The sequence below is a fragment of the Lichenostomus cassidix genome, chromosome 15, assembly GCF_008360975.1.
Source record: "Lichenostomus cassidix isolate B80296 chromosome 15, HeHo_3.0, whole genome shotgun sequence".
Taxonomy (NCBI): Eukaryota; Metazoa; Chordata; class Aves; order Passeriformes; family Meliphagidae; genus Lichenostomus; species Lichenostomus cassidix.
The window spans coordinates 2,132,998-2,151,130 of NC_139496.1; the positions used below are offsets into that span (position 1 = coordinate 2,132,998).

Here is an 18,133-nt window from a genome sequence, read left to right on the forward strand (position 1 = left end):
CAACATCCGTGTGCAGCACCACAGGAGAGGTGATTAAACCTTCCTGCTTCCAGCTCTGCTGCTCTCCCCTCTCCCTGCAATCTGTGCTTTTTGAAAAACAAAGCAAGCAAAAGAAAAATTAGGAGAGGCACCTGGAAAGCAGAGAGCCAGCAAGAGGCTTTAGAGTCCACTGCACATCACGTCAAGGCTTTTGTGATTTCCAGTTTTGGGGGAGCACAAACATTGTGAGATTTTACTGCAAAATCCTCATATCTGACAGCCTGGCGTTTGCACTTTGATGGATTGGAGATTTGAATTTCTGGCCATCTCCAAAGTTCAGGAGTTGCAATGGGGGCCAGAACTTCCTCCAGTTACAGTCACTGAGCTATAACCATATTACACTGCACTCCCCTCTTCAAGATTTTTAAAGAATTTTGCAGATATTAATGACACATAATTACCATGCTCATGTTCCATTTTGAACATGAAGAAACTGGGGCAGCTCAGTGCTGCTCACCTGGAGAGGGGCAGAGCAGCCTTTCAAAGGATGACAAATTGAGGTGACATTTGCAGGCTGAAACATCTCAGAACTGAAAACTTCAGAGAAACCAGGGGCCCATGGAGAAGATGCTCAGGGACTATTTCATTTTTATTTCTGAATGAATTTATTTTTATCCCTTGGTTTCCAAAAGGTTTTCCTTACATGGACTACAGGTATATATTTCTGTTCTATAAATGTCACATCTAAAGGCCTGTTACTAAAAAGCACTTCCTTGGAACAACACAGATGGGGGTTTTCCTTCATTTGTGTTCAATTATTAGGGATCCATATTGAATTTTACATCCTTCTGTCTTTCCTGCCAGGATGATTCAGATGGCAAATGCATTTCTCTTTTGGCACAGGTTCTAACTGAATCATTTTCTTAGACTAGTTTGTCACCTAACGGGATCCTAAATTAAGAGTCCACATTTTATATTAAAAGCTGGATGGATCTGACATACAATGGAAGGGCTTTCCTGCACCGCTGCTGGCAGACCTAAATCTCCCCCTGTACCAGGCTTTTCACTTCTAAATGTCCATTTAAAACTGGTCATCCTTGGTTTTAGCTTTGACTAAGGACTAATGAATTTTCTTTAAAATATTTCCCTCTAGGCTATGTTCTGCTTCCTTTTCTATGGCTTTAGGAGCTGCAAAGCACATAAAGATCCTTCCTCTGTGTCCTCACACACAACAGAATCACCTTGAAGGTAGGTAGAGCCACCAGCTTGCGGCTTGACACTGAATTTGATTTTGGTGAAGGTGTGAAATACTTCCCTGTGCTGTGTATAGTGCATTTGTTGACTAAAAAAATTATCTCTTGACTTCTAGAAAATTTAATTGGCCTTTTCTATTGGTTGCTTCAAAAAGTCAAGTTTCTGTCTCTTAATTTTGAAGTCCCTTATAATGAAATATTTTATTTCCATAACATAGAAAAGACAATGCATGCATATATGCTTGTGTGCATCTGACAGAGATAGAATCACAGGCCAGTGACTGTGCCATGTGCCATCATCTTCAATATTGATTTGTAGAGAAAATGCAGATATCCAAGCATACAGCTGCACACCCAGGGCCTACCCCACTGGTGGGCAGTTGAAGGTCACATATATTCATATATTAATGCAGAAATGATAATGCTGAGTGAAGGAGTGTGTGCAGAGCCAGATAGGCTGCAGGAATTCCTCCCCAACAACTCTCCTGGGGCTCTGCTGCAGCTGCACTTGTTTCAGTGGGCTTGGGGGAAACTCACACATACATGTGTCAATAGCAAAAAAAATTCCCCCAAACTCCAGGCAAGCTTTTTCCCACACATTCACACACATGTTGCCATGATCCTTTGGAGCACACACATGTGCACACACACTGATTGCCTTGCCCCCCATACGACACACCTGGTGCACTTCTGTCCTCACCTCAGCTGGGAGGGGGTTCAGTGATTCTCAGTACCTGGTATGGTGCTGTGCTTTGGATTTGGAATGAGGATGGTGTTGATAACATAGAGTTTTGGTTTCCATTAAGTTCTGTTTATCCTAAGTCAAGAACTTCTGGTTTTGGGTTATTTTTGTGTCTCATACTTTGCCAGTGAGGGGTTTTGCAGAAGAAACTGGAAGGGAGCAAAGGCAGCACGGGTGACCTGAGCGGGCCAAAGGGATATTCCACACCACAGAACAGTGTATAAACTGGGGGAGTTACCCAAAAGGGGGGCCGATCTGGGTTTGGGAACAGGCAGTCTGGCATCAGTCAGCTGGAGATGAACAACTGCATCGTGCATCACTAGTTTCAGGCTATTTTTTCCTTTCCCTTTTTATTATCGTTATTTACCATTCCTATTGTGTTTCACTTCGTTTTCAATTATCAAACCGTTATCTCAACCTAAAAAATTTTACTTTTGATTCTCCTCCCCATTCCACCGGGGCGGGGGTGAAGAGAGCGGGGAGTCGCCTGGTGCTTCACTTCCAGCTGGGTTTGACCAGCCTCTCCCGGGAATGCACAGTTCCCTGTGGAGTTACCATTCCCGCACACCTGGCGCGCTCCTTGCTCTCCTTCTCCCGTTCCCTCTCCCAGGTGCGCGCCGCTCCCGCCCCGCGCGCGCTCCCGTGCGCGCGCACGCCCCGCCCCGCCCCGCGCGCGGCCCCGCGCGGACACACGGCCGCGCTGTCCCCCGGTTGCCACAGCGACGGGCCCGGTGCCGCAGCCGCACCTGCGCGTGCGCCGCCGCCCCCGGTGCCGGTACCGCCGCCGGTCAGTGCCGGCCCCGCGGGGCGCCCGCGGTGCTTCGGGCGGGGGAGCGGCGGAGCCGGCTCGGGCTGAGCAGGTGAGGGGCCGGGCGGGGCGGCGGCTGAGGGCAGCGGGGCTGCGGCGCGCTGTGCACCGCGCCCCGGGCCGGCTGAGGGGGCGGCAGCGGCATCGCGACCCCCGGGGCTGGGTGGGGAACGGGGTGGTGGCGTCGCTGCCTCGGGAGAGGACTGAGCCTTTCCCCCTGTCTCACGAATCCACCGCCCGCCGAGCGACCCTCCCGTGAGGGCTGTCGGGGCGCCTCGCCGGCCCCGCTGCGCCTTAGGCGGGGCGGCCGCGGCCCCGGGACCTGCGGCGGCTGGAGGAGCCGCGCCTGGGCTGGGCGGAGATAGCCTGCCGGTGGGGCTCGATCGGCACCCCGAGCAGCGGTCGGAGCCCCTCGGGCCGGGCGGCCGTTGCGGGGCAGCGAGCAGCGCGGCGGGTGCGCGCAGGGCGGCTCCGGGCCGGTGCGCCGGGAGCTGGCGCTGGACCAGAGCGCTTCCTGCGCGCTCCTGGGAGTGTCCGGGGCCCTTTACTGGTCAGCACAGGGCGTGAAGGGGCTGCCCTGCGTCTCGCTGCACGCCTTGTCTCTCCGTTTGTGCCGGCTCGGGGGCAAGGACGTGTGTGTATGTCTGTTTGCGATGTGCCCCAGAGAGGGAGAGCGGCCGCCCATCGCCTCCCGCTGCTCGGCTCGGGCTTCGGTGCCTCTGCCCGCACCACCGGGGCAGGTCTGACACCGCATCCTCCTGCAGCCTCCGCAGGTGCCTTTTGCGTCGCGCCTTTCACTTTACCAAGTGACAACAGTGTCGTTTTCATCAGTAGCACAGGGCCTGCAAAGCGCCGGACGGATGGATTGTGTACATTTGGGAGTGGGTAGTGAATAACCTTCGTTTGGGAGGAGGTTTTTCCTTCTGAGAACGCCTATCGTCTGTGGATATGGCAGCAGAGAAGTGCAGGGCGTCTTCAGACACGAAGATGCTTCCAGACGCAGTTTCTCTACGCAGGGCATGGGGTGGGACGGCAGGGAGGAAGGAGGGGCCCTTCCCGCCCTGGACAGCGGCGGAATGTGCCTGAGCCCACCTTAATAAATTGAATAAAGCTGAGAAACTGAAGGTAAATGTGAACACAGAAGCTGAGGCAACCCTGGGGGTGGAATTGTCTATTTTGATCTGCATTGCAGGTACACAGGAAGCATCTAGGGTACTTGTTGGCTTTACTTAGATGGTAAGATGCTTACTCTTAAAAAGCTGTATTGAGCTTTTGCAATATCAATTATACTCCTCAATTAAAAAATAAAAGACAAATGGATGTGACTGTAAATACAGTGCCTTTTCCCATATAATTTGCTCATTAGTGAATGCAATTCTGTAGTGCGTTATGATGTCTGAGCCTCTGGGAGACTGACATTTATGCTCTTAAACTGCACACTGCTTTCTGGTTTGACAATTTAAAATAAGTGCTTTATAAACAGATAATGGCTGACTTGTAATACTGTTGATTTTTCAAGCTTTTGGTTGTACTGATGCTCCAGCAATCATTTTTAGTAAAAACAACAAACATCAGAAGGTCGTAATAGAGGAAAGTATCAGCTGCTTAAGTAGAAAGAAAGAATTTTGGCTAAACTAATGCATAACCACTTGTTTTCATCCTATTGTTGTACTTCTGCTTAATATATCTGTAAAGTTTCCTCCCTCATCCCCTTAGAAAAGATGTGGTCTCATGACCAATCCAGATTCTCTATGTAGTTTGCAGTCCAGTAGTTGTTGCAAACTGTAGAACAGCAATAATTTCATTCCTTACAGTTGTTTCCTTCACATCAGATTTCAGATATAGCTGCATACTTTCAGGGCTTTTAACTTTTTTTTTTTTAACATGTTTTGTTACAAAAATCGCACTGTTTCTTACTGTGCCCTAATTCAAGAGGCTGTAGGTGTTAAGGGCAATATATTTGTTAATCCAGATGTACCACATCAGTCAGTCCCTTAACTGCAGGAGACAGAAGGCAAACTCCCCAGTGCTGCTATGGCAGAATGTGGAGAGTAATGTAAAGTAACATAAAATATTTATTGTGCATTATAAACAGCATAATAGAAGGAGTGCAGTTGTAATTTTTAGGCATCTCGTTTCTGTTCTGTGGCTTAAAAAATAGTGGTTTAAAGTATCAAAACTGTGAAGGATTGGTTTTGTATTGAGTAAACGGATTACTAATAATCTTTTTACTCAAGTTCATGTTTAATGTCATTTTTCATTGTAAAGAGAACATATATCATCTTTCTGAAAATTTATAATGCTGAAGAATTTTTTTGCTGACAAGGGATATTTTCTGTGCATATTTATGTATATCTGTCTGTTAGTAACTAAAAGTGATGGGTTTAGTTGAGCAGCACTTTTTGAAAATTCAACAAATAACCTGAGGAGGGGGAAAAGTTGAGTGTGGGACATAGTTTTTTCTTATTGCTGACTTAGAAAGCAAAGCCACCAAAAGGAAAATGTGAGGATATTTGTGTTGAAGAAGGACAGGTGCATGACAGGTCTGTGCTTTGGCTTCCTGCAGCACACGGGGGACACAAGTGGCTGTGACACATCTGACAGGGGCTGCTGCAACGAGCCAATTGTGTAACCACAGCTACCACTCCCAGCAGGGTCTGGCAGAGCCAGAGCCTCCCTGGGAACAGCAGTCCAGGGCCCAGTGGGGTTGAGGTGGGAGGGTGCCCTTTGTTCAGGCACAGACCTTATCACCAGGGCTCTGGTTTCCTCTGCTGAGACAAACCCTCCTCTCTGTTCTTGTGCATGAATCCAATGTATGTGAAAAGCACGTGAAGATAGCAAATAATGCATTGAGTGGAGTTGAGCTGGAATGTTAACCTCCTGGTTACTACCTGCTGTCCCTCACCTCTGCTCCTTCACCTGCTTGAGGACATCTTTACCTGTCTGGCTGTAGTATTGTCAATGAATATGGGCCTGATTCCTCTCTGTGCTCATTTTTAAGTGATGTAAAAAATGTCTTCCTCTTAAACAGGATGTCCAGCAGTGTGATAATGGGTGTTAGTCTATCTCATGTGAGCAGTGAATGATTTTGTTTAATAATGTTTTACAGTTATCTATCAGCTCATTTCTCCTGGTGATGTTAAAGGCTATAGTACTATAAATAGGAACAATAAATTTATTCACTACTAGACATTAGAGGCATGACAAAATATTGCTGAACTGATGTTCTCAGATGTATTGGAACTTCTGCAAGCTGTTTGCTTGGGTGGTTTTAAATAATCATTGAAAAAAGCCTTTTCTTTGGATTGCTATTTCTTTCCTGCTATTGTGGAACCTGTTTGTTCTCATTTCATTCCAAGGAAACTTTGGTTTGTATTTAAAATGTTAAAATACGTTGCTGCATGTTGACATTAAGTATTTGATTGAGAGTTGGGGTTTAAAATCAGTGTTATTTAAAAATAGTGCTGGACTGAAAGCTGTTAAATGTCATGGCTTCTCCATGAACAGAATGGTAGCTGTCTTCAGAAAGGCTGAAAATATGCCAGGGAACAGTAGCTCCCTGTAATCCGAGTCTGTGCCCAGAGGGAGGGCACAAAAGGCACGGCAGATCGGTTTTCTGTGGAGCAGAGGTGTTGAGCTCAGGAAGAGTCCATCTGTGCAAAAAAACCGTGGGAATGATGTCAGTACCGGCAGGTTCGCTTTGTAACAGAGTGTCTGCTTGTTTCCTTTCCAGCCTCAGGAGAGCTTGATTTAAGCTGTGTAGCTTTACTGTTTCAGTTTGAGATACCTGAGTTATGTAAGTCAGGATATAAAGCACCTCTGTTTGGAACCCTTTGTCTTGGCATCCTATTTAACACAAAAAAAATCTTGCTTAGGAAAGGATTTGGACGTAGGTCATCACCACTACCAGATTTCCTTCATCAGCAGCTCTCAGAACCTTTGGCGAAGTGGAGACCAATTTTTGTGTGTTTGCTCATAGTTGCTGTTCTAAAATAATGAAAATCAATGGCTTATGAAACAGCATCACAGAATGCATTAGAGAAAAGCATCTCCTCAGCCTGTTACACTTGCCTGGAAATAGTTGTGCGGTTCTGTAGAGTTGCTGTTGCAATAGCTGCTCTCTGTAAATGATCTCTCAGGACAGATTCCTCCAGCTTGCCTAAAGCTTCAGTGCCTTCTGCCATGTTTCACAGATATTCCAGGTAAACTCTGAAAATCATAATTTCTGCAGTTCATGCAGTAGGAGCTCAAGCTCAGGCGAGGGCCTGGAGCTAGCGCTGCTGCAGGAAGCAGTTCTGCGTGTACCACCCCCCTGACCTGCTTACAGATTCTATTTTTTATTTTTATTTTTTTCACCTTCCCCAGGCATTTACAGTGCTGTACATGAACCCGTCACCTGAAAACAGCCAGTGGAAAAACGGGTTTGTTTTCAGCTGCACCAGTTCCCTGACCTGGTTCACTGAATGACCAGGAAGGCGATTCTGGAGCATTTCTGAAATGCAACATTAAATTCTTCCTCAGTGTATGTGAGTGGGATGGGTGAGACAAAGTCATGTCTGGGCTGTGAAATAGTCCCATATCTGTGTGGTGTGGATTTTTATCATGTTAGGGAGAGGGAAAAGGCCCAACCAAGCTGGTTATGTGAAACCAGCTTAGTAATGCTTTTGGTTTGTGTTTCAGCAAGCTTCGGAAAGGGCAAATTTTTATGTTGCACAAATACATTTTCTTTAATTTCTGGCGCAATTCACACATTCTTGATCATAGAGCACAAAATTAAAAGAGGGCATGCAGTGTTCAGAAGTGAGTATTTGGTATGTGTAAAAAGCTCGTGACTATTCCGTAGTATAGTGTAATTTCTAAGCATGAATTTGGAGTTATACTTAACAGAGCCTTGTACTAAAACCACCCACAGCCCACCTTACTAACTTAAGTTCTGATTCAACTTTAACTGAAACTGGAGAACTTTCTTAATGACTTTAGAAAAAAACAGAATCAGGCTCAGGTTTATGTGTAACACTGATATTGTGTTAGTCTGGGAGAACCAAATATTAATTTTCTTGTCATTCTTCTGACAAAAACCAAAATTGGTTTACTGGAAAGACTTAACGTGTCTTTGCGATATTGTGTCTGCCTGGTTGTGATTGGGGTGCAGCCTGTGTTCTGTGGCTTTGATGGAGGTTATATTAAAATAACAAACTATTTTATCCTCAGAATTAAGGGGTGAATAAAACAGAAGAGCCATTCATGAGGAGCGTGTGCTAGAGAGCAGAAGAGAAGCAACCTGTTCTTCTACATGATCATGTAGTCTTGCTTGTGAGGGCTTTTGTTGTCACTTCATTAACAATTATCATTGTTAAAGGGGCTCTTTTAAAGTAGTCAGTGTCATTTAGATGACACCTTGTTTTCCTAAAGTGAATTAGGCCCAAATCAGGTAATTTTCAAAGCTTCCTGCCCCAGAGTAAGCTGTTTGTTCCTGACAGCTGTACAGCCATAGTTTTGGATACCCTGATCTTGGTCACAATAATTGTGTCTGTATGAAATGCCACTGCAGCACCATTTGATTTGGTTCTCTAACAGTCTCTGTCACAGTAGTGATTTTAACATCTGATTCCTTTTAGTGTCTTCCATTGTGACAGCTCTGGGGTTGGGTGGTCTCAAGGACAGAGGAAACACCATGGGAACTATTCCTGTCCGTGCTCCAGGTAGACAGGCACGTAGGCAGTCAGTGAGTTCTGTGCAAAAGTACCAGCTGGTTCCTTTGGAGCATCCAGAATTAAATCATTGCCACCAGGATGGTGTCCACTCAATTATTCTTCCTGCTGCCATACCAGCTGCTGTAGGAGTAACAAAAAATTCTCATCTTACTAAAATGCTGAAATTCTGTTCTTGCAGGTCATTAAGAGATTAAAGAGTTGACACAGCTTCTGATCAGAAAATGATGGCAAAGTCAGGCAGAGAAACCACTGAGTAAAATAGCATCAAGAGCAGTAGAAATGGAAAAGGAGCTGAGAAAGCGATATTAAGTCCTTCCTCTGGGAGGGCGATAGCACAGTTCCTTCTCCCCCTCCATTGTCTCCTGGAAAGAACTACTAATTTTGCTTAGTTTAAAATATACAAATGAAAAGAGTATGAGAACAAGTTACTGGGTCAATAATGATGTGTAAGCATTGTTATATTTTAATACAGAAGGCTGAGGAGGAGGGGGAAAGAGGAGTTGCTGCAAGAGGTGCTCATTACTGATAAGGGAGCACTGGGGAAGGGGAGGATGTCCAGAGGTGGTTGTGTAGGCTGAGTGTATTGTTTGACTTCAGCAACACTGGACCAGTTGAAGTGGCTTAGCTGGTGCATGGATGAATGAGGGGTGAGCAGAAATCTGAAACTGTGGAACAGTTTGTCACTAAGCTGTATTATTGCTAGATCTGCATCAGTAGAAATGCAGTGGTGTCACAGAATCAGTTTGTGGGGGACTTAAAGCAAATGTCCAAGCAGAAAGAGAGCAAACCCCTTGAGTTGGCTGTGGAGGCTGCAGGGTCTCCTTTATTATGTCCTTTGAAAGGAGCTGAGCAAACACTTTGGGGATGGCGTTGTGTCTCGGAGATGGAGCTGACCTAAGCAAAGAACAACAAAGTGACAATGGGTAATTTCAGCATTAGAGCCGTATTGTTTAGAAATGTTTGGTCAGTTCAGTGACAATCTTTAATTGGGGTCTGGCTAAAACTTCGGAGGTTCTTACAAGGCTCTGTCCTTACTTAGTTCTTGAGATTGTATTCTGTATAGCAAGTGAATGACATTTTGGCAGCTTTTGTCACATTTTAAGGGGGCACTGGCCAGACAGCAGTTGAGAGGAAAATGTCTGCCCATGCATATTTCAAGGATATGAGTTGGCAGGGAGCTAAAGCAGCTTCTCAGGTGATAGTCACCCCATCCATATAAAGGGAGATTATTGTGTTCTGTTTGGTGGATACCAAATAGTAATGAAAATGTTAAATTGTCTGGGCTTCGTTCCATCTTTTGGTCTTGTGTCTAAGGTCAGAGATTAGCATATCCCTCCTGCTATCTTGCAGCAGGGTACAGAGATGCTCTGATTTTGTGCAAAGGCATCTGATATGCAGCCAGATGCTCGTTGCCTTGAAACATTTTGAACTCTCTCCAAATGCATAAGATCCAAAAAGGCCTGGAGCCTGCACATCCTCTGCAAGGCAAGATGTGGCTGTTAAAATGTTAGTGACTGTTCATGGTGAGCATGTGATTAAGTTGAATTTTGCAAGCTCTTGTTTCATATTTTTTCCTTTTCCATTTATGATTTTGTGTGTGTGCTCCCTTTTGAAGAGAACATGCACTTCTAAAGAGACAGAACAGTTCCTTTTTAAGGTGAGCTTACAGGAATGATATTGAAGTTACCTTCTCTGCTTTGCCGGAAGATGATGGCTTAGGTAGGTGCAATGATGATTAGATTGTACTTAATGTTCCCAAGGGAATTCTGTTTGACTCATTCCATTTGCTCCTCCTTGGTTATATTCAAGAGAAATTGTGAATCCATTGTTTGGAGGAGTTGAGGCTCAATCTCTGAGCTATATGTAGAAATATTTGGTGGTGTGGTGGTCCTGAGAAATGAGAAATTGTGGATGTTTGAAGGGTGGAATGCAATGCACTGTTTGCATAAACCCTCTGGCACTGACAGGGTGGAAACTTGGTGTTTGGGGCCAGTCCTGCTGCCAAAGAGGAGATGTGTCACCATCACCACTGGACACTGCAGTGTCCCTTTAGAGTTCTGTCATCCTTCCCAAATGCTTCGTGCATTCCCGGGGGACTTTGCCAAGCTCTGCATTGCACAGTTCTGTCTGTACAAAAACATAGCAATAAGAAAATTTTTTTTGTTGTTTGGAGACAAAGGGTAAGGGGGAGAAACCATAGTGACACAACTTTGTGCAGTGTATGCAGTCACAGCGTTCTTCCCAGCGCTGGTGTCATTTATCTGCCAGAATCCAGCCAGAGCCTGGTAGCTTTGGGAGCTTGTCCCACCAGTTTCCATGGTGGGAGGTAGAGATTGCTCCTCTGGGCTGTAAAGGGCACAGCTGACTTCTGCATTTTGCTGTTTCTCTTGTGTTTTTTGACCTTCTTGTTTCAGAGAGCCTGAGATGAAATCAGCTTAGTGCAATCTCAGCATTGCTTTATAGGATTCCCTCCTGGAAGCCCCAGTGGGAGACACACCTGAATAGATTTTTTTTTTTTCTTTAGCCTGACTCCTCCCAATACCCTTTTGTGTCAAATCTCAGCTGGCTGTGGGTGCAGTTGTTGGATGTGATTTGTGGCTCTTCACACAACATGGATTGTGTTGGGTATTGTTAAGGAACTGGGAGTAGCTGTAAGTCCCACTAACCAACCTCCCTGGAACTAAGTCAAAGGATCTGCATAGGAATTTGGTGGGAAAATGTTCACTGATTTGTACTAAAACAGATTGTTATTTCTTTTTTAATTATATTTGCTTCCTTTTCATTATCTCGTGAGTCTGCTCCCATTTTAAAAATGTTCAGGCTGATTGCACAGGTCAGTGGGTCTCACTTTGCATTGTCCCCTATGAGCTGCTGACAAATTTGACACTAGAATTTGTGTGATATAAATATACTTGGCTGAAAAAGCAATCAAAAATATTTTTAATATTTTGCAACTGAGCTTGGTTGACAAGTAATGCATATTCAGTTCCAATCCATTTAATCCAAATCTCAGACTTGAATAATATTAGATCTAATAATATGTTTTAAGATTCAGTGTAAAATGAATAGTGCCTTGGAATATATTGTTGTTAAAACTAATTTGTGCAGATTTTAAAGCTAATCTATGTTTCTCTGCATAGTGACTGTCTTTGCAAGACACTTTCCCTGGTTTTACAGTAGATGGTTTTGGCTGTCTCTCAGAGCACAGGGGCAAGGATCTCACAGGGCTGGCTGTGTGTAAAAAGGGCTGAGTGGGTGGGTGAGTGGGTTTGGAACTGGATCTGCTGCCCACACATGCCTGGGAGCTGTGGCTTCACCTCACTGGTCTTCCCTTTCCCTTGAAGGAAAGGAGGGAGGACTGGCAGATAACCAGGCTGCTGTGAGGCTGCAGAGGGTTGTGGGAAACTACTTAGTGCAGAGGGGCTGCAGCTAAAAACTCACCGTGGGTTGATTTAATTGATCTCGCTGATTAACTTACTGCTGCTGCAAGGAGGATGATGCTCTGGTGCTGGTGGTTCTTATTTTCTTCCTAAGCCTATAACACTCGCCTGCCTCTGATTATATTTGTTTTCTTCAGAGCAGGTAATCCTGGTGTGATCTTTCAGATGCAGGAGATCAAAGTGAAAAAGTAATTGAGGATATTAATAGTGAGAGCCTTGTTCTGGTTTTTTTTTAACATTTAGAAACTAGTTTTTAAAAAACATGCTTATATGCATGTTTATAAGCTATAAACACTTACTGTCTGTGGCTGGTGATGAAGTATTTTCCTATGCAGGGGAGTATTTTCCTGTTTGGGTAATGGTTACAGGTGTAAAGCTACCATTAATACCCGTTGTGAGACCAGAAGCTCTGAGGTATTGTGTGGAGGATGTTCTTTCACCTACGCCTGTCACAGCTTAGAGTTTCTTTTGGAAAATACATTCCTTGATTAAGAATCCCTTCTGAGCCTCGGTGTCCTGCACAGCCAGAGCTCCAGCTATGGCTTTATCCTGCTGTTGTGCTCAGTCAATCAGGGTAGAATGAACGCTGAAGAAATGGGATGATTCAGTAAAGCTCCTGTCTGTCTGAAGTCAGCTTTGCAAGCAAGAGGATGTCACTTTGAAAATGTATCACAGCTAAAATATCCTCACTCCTCAGAATGAATGGTGCCCCACAGTAATTGCTGTGACTGCTGTCCCCCTTCCAACAGCCCTCCAGCGCTGTGGCTGTGAGGGGCCACCAGTGTGGTGGTGATGGGGTGTTGCAAAATTTGTTCAACCACTCTAGAAATCTCTTTTTAGGATGTGTTTGGTCCATAATTTTTCCTTGTTTGCTAACGATGGTGATTGTGAAATGACCCATTCACTCAAACGAAGTAGACTTGGCACCACTACCCACATTCTTGGGCACTGAACTTAATCTTTGGTCTCTGTTACAAGGTAACCAGGTTGTTTGGCCCCTGCACAGAAGTGGATTTCTTAACATCTTTTACACCTTCAGTTTATTTTTTTACAATCAAGTATTTGTTTCTGTGGGGATATGTCAGTAGAAGACAATGTCAGTTCAGGTCACAGGTGAAATCAGGAAGGCTCTGTGTGTGTGTGACATTTCCACACCACATCCCCAGGTGCTTTAGTGCATCACCAAGGTGCAGGAGCACGAAGTCCGGTGTTCTTTTGGGGAATAAAAGTACAACATTAAACCTAAGGCTGTGGTGTGTTTAGGAATAACAAAAGTGTGTCACTTGCTTTGAGCTTATGCTCTACCAATTTTAAACTGGTAGAAACAAATTCTTGTTGTAAAACTACATACCAAAGAGTCCCAATGGACAGCACTTGGCACACCAAGGCGAACCCACTAAGTGTGTGGTCCCATAATTCCAGGCATGGTTGCAATGCCACTGCAGGTGGTTGTCCAGGCAACAGGAGTCCTGACTCTTCACTTATCCTTGTAACCTAATTACTGTAATGGTTTCTACACAGATAACAGAATTTAGCCTTTCCCACTGTATCCACTGTTGCCTTATCAGGATCATTTATAACACTAGCAGCACAGGGGTCTTCAAGGATGTCTGTCAGCATCATACAGTTAACTCTGTCTTTGAGTGTGAGCACTGCTGTAGCCAAGGCCTGCTTTTACAAGGCTGTTCTGTAAGGGAAACCCAGCAGTGTAACAGGTTTCCATGTACTCGTAACCTGAGCAAGAAAAATCTGTTTGTTTTCTCTTTGAATGAAGCGTTGTCCTTGTCAGTTGTCTTGTTCTGTGTCCCTGGGCCCAGTGTTGAGGAAACACAAGAGCAGCCGCAGCTTCCCTCATGCCAATCCCAGTGCCCACATCTCACCCATGGTAGCCATGGCAGGCATGGCAGTGCCACCAGCCTGGCTGGGCTCAGACCCCTGCTTTGCCTTTCTCCTTAGAGCTGCTGCGTTTCAGTGCTTTCTTGCATGCTCTTGCCAGGGATTTTACCAATCCCTGTGTCCCTGGAGGTAAGTGGAAACCCTCAGCGAGATGGACACAATAGCCCATTCCTGAGAATTCTGCTTTTAACTTGTAACAGGATTAATGACTTAGGCTGTCTGAAGTTAATCCTTTAAATGTGTTAACTCCAAACAAATGAGTTCCCTGCTCCAGCGTACAGTATAATTAGGCTTTTGATGAACTTAGAGCATTTGTAATCGAAATAGTCCTGAAGCAGAAAGACCTTTTGTGGCATTTGATGATCGCACATCAATGCATTAACAGTAGAATTCAGCCATTCCTGCTGATCCTGGCTGCAGAGGGAGGATCTCTGTATGTGCAAGGTAACTCACAGTTACAATTCCATGTCTGTTCCTTGGCAGGGTCAGGATGGCCACCTCAACCCTGGAGAATCAGCTGCAGAGTGCCCAGAAGAACCTGCTGTTCCTGCAGCGGGAACATGCCAACACCCTGAAGGGGCTGCACGCCGAGCTGCGCCGCCTGCAGCAGCACTGCACAGGTACCTCATGCCTTGACTGCTTCCCACTTGAGCACTGAAACCTCAGCAGCAAAACCCACCAGCAGGGTGCAGCGAGGGTCATTACTTTGTATCTCGGGGCAAACTGGCTGATCAAAGCCAAGATTTTTGCATTTTTTCTTTAGAAAGCTGATAGTTCAGTTGTTTTACACATTTGCTAATTTGCAGTGAATCTCCTGTTCTTGCTTTGAGCAGCGGGAAGAGTTAATTCTGTATGTATTGAATTCTCTCACTGTAAATCTGCCCACCAGGTGATGTATGGGCTCCATGATGATGTTGTAACAAAAACAACTTTTTTCCCACAGATTTAACCTATGAGCTGACTGTAAAGAGTTCAGACTTGTCAGGTAAGGAATGCATGGCATTTTTCTTTTAATGTTCATGTTCAATTCACTCATCTTTTTCAATGGTTGTATTTTCTTTTCTGCTCTCCAGACTTAGTTATTTATGAAGTAAATATCAGAAGTTCTTTACCAAGGTCACTCAAGAAATCTGTGAAAGAGCCAGGAATAGCACCTGGAACTGCTGACTCTACTAGACAGTTCCCTCCTTGCTATATGGGAACACAGGACACAAATTTTAGAGGCAGAAGAGTGAGACTATTTTTAAAACTTAGCTGAGCTGGTGCTGTAACTAACAACAAAGCTTTTATTTATATATATGTGTGTGTGTGTGTGTGTGTATACACTAGATCCTAGTTATTTTATATGTATTATGTTAACAAAAGCTGAAGAATGGGAGTAAGATGTACCCTGAGATTAGCCCCTGGGTAAGGAATGGTGTGAGATGAGTATTAGATGAAGTTAGTCTTGGATTCCTCTTAGGGCTTTGGGATGGCAAGAGGAACCCTATTGAACTGTTTTACATAATGGCTGTTGTTAACTTGCAACACTTCTGCTTCTCCTGTTCTTCTAGAAAATGGTAGTTCACGAAGCGATGAACTCAAAAATAAGTGCAAAGATCTTGAAGCTCAGCTGAAAATCAAAGAGGCTGAAAATACTGAATTGTTGAAAGAACTTGAACAAAAGAACGCAATGATAATGGTGCTGGAAAACACTATTAAAGAAAGAGAAAAGAAGTATTTGGAAGAGTTAAAAATGAAAAGCCATAAGCTCAATATGTTGTCCAGTGAACTGGAGCAGAGAGCGAGCACGATTGCGTATCTGACCTCTCAGCTGCACGCAACAAAGAAGAAGCTGATAAGTGCCAGTGGGACTTCGGAGGGGACCCCATCTGGCAGCCCTGTGCTGTCCAGCTACAAACCATCCCCTCCCAAGGACAAACTGCCGGAGACGCCACGGCGCCGGATGAAGAAGAGTCTGTCGACACCGCTGAACCCCGAGTTCGAAGAGGCCTACAGAATAGGGTCGGAGGGCCGGAAGCTGGTGCTGCGAGAGCCTGTGGATGCCATGCCCGATCCCACACCCTTTCTGTTGGCCAGGGAAACGGCAGAGGTGCATCTGATTAAGGAGAGGCCGTTGGTTATTCCACCGATCCCTTCGGATCGCGCGCCCGGCGAGTCGCACAGCCCTGCCCGCGAGAAGCCGCACAAGGCGCACATCGGGGTGGCTCATCGCATCCACCACACCGCGCCTGCCCAGCCGCAGCAGGAGGTGGAGACGCTGGCAGTGGATCAGGTCCACGGAAGCAAAGTGGTCAGAAAGCACTCGGGGACAGACAGAACTGTCTGAGTACACCATGGAAACGCTGTTCTGTGCTGGTTATGCACTGTGAGCCTGTAGGGTAAATAGCACCTGCGGTGAAGTTTCTTTTGATGCCCCATGCATGCCAAACTCCTCCCAGGTACATCATTAATACATTTTGCTCTAATGAAACCTCCTAGGACTGTGTTCATATGGCAAGGTATATAACCACTCCATGCTGTGGCCAAATCAGGGGGGCCTGACTGCTTGCTTCCAAGTGCTGCTCCATTTAGTGTACCTGCACACGTGGACAAAGGCACGGGCTGCGTTAGTGAGTGCTGTTAGAGAAACACCCCTCCCTCACACCTGCAGCCACACAGGTTGGCTGTTAATGTTTGACCTGGCAGGGGTTCTCTTGTCTCCACTGTGTGTGTGAGCACTGCAGAGCCACCACTGACCTCTGCAACAGCCACTCTCGCAGCAGCACGGAAAGTTGAGCATGTTCACTTTAATGACCTAAGGACATCCCCAGAGTCCCAGCAAGCACTACTTGATTAATCTTAAATACTTTGGTTTGTGGCTTTAAGTAAAATATGGGTGGAGGAAGCACCATTTAAAGGGTTAATGACCCTCATAGGAAGAGTATGAACACTGGGTTGTTTATGGGGATTGGTTTGGTTTTGGCTTTTTTTAATTGAATAGCTTCACGACACATTTTACACTAGTCAGTACACTGCACTTGTAGCACCTTCCATACTGGCTCAGAGCTCCTTTTCCAGGGAGGAAATGTAACTGGCTATCCAATATGGAAATGGTTCTTTATGCTCTAACCTGCACTTTTTTTGTAAAGGGATTATTTTTGTTTCTTAAAAAACTTAGTCTTGTTTTGGGCATCATCAGACAGTGCTGGCTGCTGCCAACTTAGAAACCTGAGCTGCCCCTCTAAAATGTGAGTATTTAGTTTTATGTGATGTAACCAGTTCATAGAGGAGAACCTGACATCCTTGATTTCTGTCCTTGTGGATTGGGATGGACTTGCCTTGTACTTGCTGAGATTCCCCTACTCCTTTCTGGTAAATAGCAGGTAGACCCAACAGCTGTTATACTACTTCATTCCTTTTTTTATTCTTTTTTTCCTAGGAAAGAAAGGCATACTAGGAGCTGGGAGGGTACGTAGTTTTGGGAAAGGAGCGCAAATTTGTCCATTTTTCTTACATTCTGATCACCTCTGCTTCACTCTTGTCTGCAGCCTCTGAGTAGGACCAGCAAGAAACACTGGCTCCCAAATGCTGCTAAGCTTATGATGTGCCTTTAAAAATTTGGAACGTGTATTCTCTGTGACAGCTGATGAAGGATCCCTGCCTGCCCTGTCCCCTCCCCTTGCCAGCTGTATCTGCCCCTCCTAAGCTTTTCCTGCAGCTGTGTTGGTGTGTGTCTCCCTCTGGAGCCTTGGGCCACTGTCAGCGTCCCCAGCAAAGGCCCTGGCAGGCTGGCAGAGCTGTTCTCCCACCCGTGGTATCGCTCGATTCCCGTGCAGCATGACCCTTCCAGCAGGGCTGATCCCAGGCGAGGCTCTGACCTCTGCCTGCCCTCTGCAGCCTCTGTCACTCACTGTCCCAAAGCCCCAGACCCACCTCAGCCTCGCGCCTTGCTGGCTCTGTGGTAGGAATTTGTTTCACAAGTGGTGGGGAGGGATAGGGAAAAGCTGTGTTCCTGGAAAGGGGTTGGTTAAAGCAAGGTGGTTATTCTGAGGTTTACTCTTTCTGTGTATTGCATTAACCAGCAGCGGGTTTGGTTACTTTGGTTGTTGGCATCATATTTTTATGGTCATGTGTTGTATGAGTGACCTACCCTGCCACTTGTTGGAGGCTGGTGGGAGGCACTGCTTCCAGGCACCGCAGAAATGATGCTTTGGGCAATTAAAGACATTTCTTACAACCACCCAGGCAAACTTTAGTCTTTGTGTGTGCGAGACCAACTTACTCTGTCTTTGCATCCACAGACCAGCTTGGAGCCTTTC

At 45.6% G+C, this 18,133-nt stretch overlaps 1 protein-coding gene across 3 annotated transcripts; it reads left to right on the forward strand.

The window, feature by feature from the left end:
* Positions 1–1,140: 1,140 nt before the first annotated feature.
* CCDC92 (coiled-coil domain containing 92) lies at positions 1,141–18,054 on the forward strand. Of its 3 annotated transcripts, XM_085075408.1 has the most exons (5): positions 2,682–2,834; positions 8,401–8,507; positions 14,316–14,452; positions 14,776–14,817; positions 15,386–18,054. In XM_085075408.1, exons 3-5 carry the CDS (start codon positions 14,323–14,325, stop codon positions 16,159–16,161), a joined length of 948 nt encoding a protein of 315 aa, XP_084931534.1. In that variant the 5' UTR covers positions 2,682–2,834; positions 8,401–8,507; positions 14,316–14,322; the 3' UTR covers positions 16,162–18,054. The 3 variants fall into 3 exon arrangements, with proteins under 3 accessions (XP_084931535.1, XP_084931533.1, XP_084931534.1); XM_085075409.1 differs by lacking the exons at positions 2,682–2,834; positions 8,401–8,507 and adding an exon at positions 1,141–1,227; XM_085075407.1 differs by lacking the exon at positions 8,401–8,507 and having other exon boundaries at positions 2,676–2,834.
* Positions 18,055–18,133: the final 79 nt, after the last annotated feature.

Bases quoted from the DNA above. Each gene is read 5' to 3' on its own strand.
- CCDC92 (XM_085075409.1), top strand. From the start codon at position 14,323: ATGGCCACCTCAACCCTGGAGAATCAGCTGCAGAGTGCCCAGAAGAAC. The intron at 14,453-14,775 runs GTACCTCATGCC...TTTTTCCCACAG, and splicing joins CCTGCAGCAGCACTGCACAG to ATTTAACCTATGAGCTGACT. The intron at 14,818-15,385 runs GTAAGGAATGCA...CTGTTCTTCTAG, and splicing joins AAAGAGTTCAGACTTGTCAG to AAAATGGTAGTTCACGAAGC.